The 5310-nt window shown below is 36.5% G+C and overlaps 1 protein-coding gene across 1 annotated transcript in view; it reads left to right on the forward strand.

Annotated features, from left to right (window-relative positions):
- LOC102681018 (paired box protein Pax-3-like) overlaps positions 1-2853 on the forward strand; it is a 12543-nt gene extending 9690 nt beyond the window's left edge. Inside the window, exons 3-5 of the mRNA XM_031509493.1 lie at positions 848-1081; positions 1491-1745; positions 2681-2853. Coding sequence (XP_031365353.1) covers positions 848-1081; positions 1491-1745; positions 2681-2853 — 662 coding nt within the window. The remainder of the gene's footprint in view (positions 1-847; positions 1082-1490; positions 1746-2680) is intronic.
- Positions 2854-5310: the final 2457 nt, after the last annotated feature.

Raw genomic sequence — 5310 nt, forward strand, 5'->3', positions numbered from 1 at the left:
GAATATTTCAAAAATTTTAACTCGATCAAATTTTTGCGTGTCGATCTAGTCCACGTGAAATTTTTCATTTTCTATGACATAAACTGTGATGATGGTTTTTCTTAAATTTTTAAATATTTCAAAAATTTTAACTCGATCAAATTTTTGCTTGTCGATCTGGTCCACGTGAAATTCTTCATTTTCTATGGCATAAACTGTGATAATAGTTTTTCTTAAATTTTTAAATGTTTCAAAAATTTTAACTCGATCAAATTTTTGCATGTCGATTTGGTCCACGTGAAATTCATTTTCTATAATATAACTGTGATATTGATTTTTCCTAAATTTTTCAATATTTCAAAAATCGACTCGATCAAATTATCGCACAAAGGTTTCTTTAAATTATAAAATAGAACGGGTTTGGCGATAAAATACGGAAAATTCCTCATTTTTTTTATCCAAAAATCCAAAATTGGAGTAATTATGTTAATTTCACCGAAGAGAAAGAAGAGTTTTTCAATGTTTTTCGCGAAGAGAGATGTAAATCGTATTCCGACGAGACGTCTCTCTGATTTCGACTAATCGAAACTTCTTCTCGCCGCGTAATTTGAATAAGATCCTCGTAAAAAGGAAGGAATTTATGTTGATGTCGCCGGGCGAAGAAATGACCTGTGAACGATTATGCGGTGATTAAATTTGGAATTTCCTCTTGACCGCTCCCGCGATTTAAAGATCCTCGTAAAAATCCCTGGAACGAGAAAGAAGAGGTAGAATTAGAAAAATTATTACTCGAGAAAACCCGATCGATTAATTTTCTTTCTAGCTTTCCTTTCTGGAATCACCCGTTTTGAAATATTTTTTTTTCCAGGGTCGAATTGCCGGAACAGCGGCAACGGGAACGGGAAACAGAGAAGATCTCGAACGAATTTCACTTTGGAACAATTGGCCGAATTGGAAAGATTGTTCGACGAGACTCATTATCCCGACGCCTTTATGAGGGAAGAACTTAGCCAGAGACTCGGTTTAAGCGAGGCGAGGGTTCAAGTTTGGTTCCAGAACAGGCGTGCCAAGTGTCGCAAGCACGAGAGTCAATTGCACAAAGGTAAAACGAACCCGTCCATTCGTTTTTCATCCACTTTCCACATCCAAACAAATATCAACAATAATTATTTTCCTCCAAGAAACTAATAATAATAATAACAAAATTTCTCTTTTAAAAGCATAAAAATTCTAATTACTGTCGTTCAACATAGACGACAACAATAACACAACATATAATACGATATAAATATAACAACTTTTTATTAAAAAAGAAAAATAGAAATCCAGCTTCCTTTTCGAAAGGAAACTCGAACTCTTAGACTTCTTCTCTCCTCACAAGAAACATTCTCATCCCATGACTGACTGAATAATAAAATGATTAAATAATACCAAAAAAAAAATGAAATAAACAATCGTTTACATTACTCCTACAACACACGAAATAACCCACACGTTGGTTGGAATGGAAGGCGTTGCAGGTGGAATGGTGCTGGCGCCTCGCAGCCCCCCGGCTACGTTGGAACCGTGTCGAGTGGCGCCCTACCTTCCCGCGTTGAGGTTGCACCCCCCGATCCAGGGTGCAGGTGGCAACATAACGACCGCANGGGAAGAGAATTTTAATTTCAAGTTTAAGATCAATGTTGGAAATCGAAATTGGGGAGAGATTTATCTTGAAAATTGGCAACGTTTTATTTGGGACTCGCCATCGTTGTTGAACAGTGTTGGTGATATATATATATATATACACATATAGGGAATGATAATTTCTGGATCTTGGTTGTCTCGAGAGAATATCGTCGTTTATTCGTTCGTTGAAAGCATGGTGATAATTTGTAAGGATACTCGTCACGTCTGCGTGTCCGACAAGTACAAACGGAAGTCTCGATGTGTATAAAGTGAACGATTCGGGGGGGAGAAGTGTGTATTATACAATATAAAGTATTATATATATATAAATATAAATATAAATATAAATAGCAGAGGAGATTCGTAGTAGAGAGTGGGGGGTGGCTTGGAAGCGAGCGGGGAATCCGTGGGGATCTCTGGTTTCGCGACCATAGAAAGTTATCCTATTGATTAAATTTCGATTACATTTTTCTCAAGCTTCGGGGAGGGAGCCGGTTCGAGAAGAGGGGAATTTTCGAAAATTTGCAGCGACGCGGGATATTCGAATATAGAAATTTCGACGCGGATTAAATTGAAAAATGGACTCGATTTTGTGACTCGAGACTGTTTCTTGGATACATGATTGTCACTGTATACTATTAGCTTTAAAATATATAAACTTGAATCATCGAAACGTGGGTTGTTTATTGCTCATTATTACCCCGACGAGAGCGGTTCGATGCTTCGTCCCCGACGAAATCTTTCGTCGATGCGACGAAGAAACTTTCAGAAAATCATCATCTTCTCGATCCCCTCTTCTTTTCTTTCTCTCACCACGTGTAATCCGATCCAAAACACCGTTTTCACCATTTTCATACATTTCTCCATTCGCCCTTTTCGAGAAGAAAAAAATTTCTGCGAAAAAGTTTGTTTCTTTCTCCATCTCCTCGTTCGAGGAAACGAACGATCCGATTCTCTCCACGGTTGAAGCAACAAGGGAGGAAGGAAATTCGCTTCTAAACTCNTAATCCTCCATTTCTCTGGTGTTACGAAGTTAAGGAAGCTCTACGGCCAGCCGACAAATCGGCTTGTCCTGGCACCATCGTCCAAGACATAATTCTTAGGGATGATTCACGGACGGCTGGACCTTGTGCGGTGGCCACGGGTTTCCGTCCCCGGGACGATGCCCTGGCCAGTGGCATCGTCGCCGGGGCGCTAATGCAATAACGCGTTGGTACGCGGATAAATCAAGCTGGCCGAATCGTTCCACCCGGTCTAATCGCGTTACCCCTCTCGTCCCTCGGGCGCCATTACCATCCACCTCGCGCTCCCGCGTTACCATAATATTTCTTTATGCTTCCTTCTTTTTTTTTTTTTTTTTTTTTTTTTTTAATTACCAGTTTCACTTTTCACCGTTCTCCATTCCGATTTTTATCTATCCGTTTATTTTAGGTTTGAAGAGACGTTGTAAGGAGAAGGGTAGAGGCTTCCTCTGTGATATTTTTACGGTATTTTACTTTATACTTGGATATTTGTTTAATTCTTTTTTCAAAAGTGGGTGGCAGGTGAAAAGAAAAATCTCGCGATTTTTATCTTTTTTATGTTTGTGAGAGGATTTTTATGTAAAAAAAAACACAAAAAGTTAAAGTTTCTTCTATATTTCGTAGTATTTTTTTTTTAATTTCTTAGTTTAAAAAAGGACCTTTCTTCGAGATTTTGAATTTTTGAATTTATCTATCGTAGTTTTTAAGACGAATTTCTTCTTATGTTTCATAATATTTTCTTAATCTCTTGAAATAGATTTTCTGCAAAAATATAATTTTTATCTTTTTATAATTTTCTCCTAGATCAAAGATATTTTCAAAATTCGCCAATTTTAATCAATTCCAATTATCAATAATCAATCCAAATCGACTTAAATATTGTCCAATTCGAACTCCATCATCGATACGATATAACTCGTTCATAAAATTCAGGATATTGTGCCCAGTACAAGATATGATTACATTTCATCATATTTCCTTAACCTCTTGAAATAGATTTTCTGCAAAAATATATTTTATTATATTTATATTTCACGATATTTCCTAACCTTTTAAAATAGATTTTCTATAAAAATATATTTTATTATTATATTTATATTTCACGATATTTTCTTAACCTTGAAATAGATTTTCTGCAAAAATATATTTTATTATATTTATATTTCACGATATTTCCTTAACCTCTTAAAATAGATTTTCTGCGAAAACATAATTTTTATCTTTTTATAATTTTCTCCTAGATCAAAGATATTTTCAAAACTCGCCAATTTTAATCAACAATCAATCCAAATCGACTTAAATATATCCAACGCCAATTCGAAGTCCATCATCGATACGATACAACTCGTTCATAAAATTCAGGATAGTATACCCAGCACAAGATATAATTATATTTCACGATATTTTCTTAAAATAGATTTTCTGCAAAAACATAATTTTTATCTTTTTATAATTTTCTCCTAGATCAAAGATATTTTCAAAACTCGCCAATTTTAATCAACAATCAATCCAAATCGACTTAAATATATCCAATTCGAAGTCCATCATCGATACGATACAACTCGTTCATAAAATTAAGGATAGAATACCCAGCACAAGATATAATTATATTTCACGATATTTTCTTAAAATAGATTTTCTGCAAAAACATAATTTTTATCTTTTTATAATTTTCTCCTAGATCAAAGATATTTTCAAAACTCGCCAATTTTAATCAACAATCAATCCAAATCGACTTAAATATATCCAATTCGAAGTCCATCATCGATACGATACAACTCGTTAATAAAAATTCCTGATGCACAGCGCAGGGAAAAATTTTCTTTTCTCCTCATCAATCACGCGAAGGTCGAACCTTCGATCGCCGGCCATTCGTTTTCCGTTAATGTATTTTAATTGTGGATGGCCGGCCCGGCGTGCACGCGTTTCCCAGGTAAATCAACCAGTTGGCGAAATCAGTTGCGCGTCGCGTAATCGCGTTAGCCGGGATTCATCCTGGACGCTCCCGAGGGCGTCGTTATTGTCCTATCCTGCCGCCGCGCCCGTTCTCGCTCGATACGCGCCATCTGATTAAAAAACAAAACGATTCCCGCGCATCGCCACTGCTCCACTGCTCGCTTTTCAAACTATAATCCCGAACTGGTACTCGAGTACGTGTGAACAAATCTCTCCTCCCCCCTCCCCTGCGTACACGAGAAGCGTGTTGGTATTGGAGGAAGGGGGATGAAGGGGGAGATTCTGAGAATCGCACGAATTTATCGGCTACGTATTTCGAGTTTAGGGAACGTTTCTTCGAGTGAAAAAATTTTATTACAAACGCGTGGGACGAGAAACAATTGAATTCGGTGTTCCGAATTTCGTTCGATTTCCATCTTTTCCACGATTCTCTTTTGTGTCTTATCGACGCAAATGTAATTTAATTTCTTCTGAGAGAAGAATTCGTAAGAATTACGAGATTCATCATCGTTCGATCAAGAATTTTCTATCAAGAATAATCCAAAATTGGTGGAGAATATTTATAACGAAATTGAGATCGATACGACGTTGATAAATCTTTTATCAAGAACGATCCAAAAATCCGTCGAGAATATTTAAAAAATATTGTATAATATAGCTGACCCCGCATCAATTTAACGAATCG

This window comes from Apis dorsata, unplaced genomic scaffold (assembly GCF_000469605.1).
Source record: "Apis dorsata unplaced genomic scaffold, Apis dorsata 1.3 scaffold_161, whole genome shotgun sequence".
NCBI classification, from domain to species: domain Eukaryota; kingdom Metazoa; phylum Arthropoda; class Insecta; order Hymenoptera; family Apidae; genus Apis; species Apis dorsata.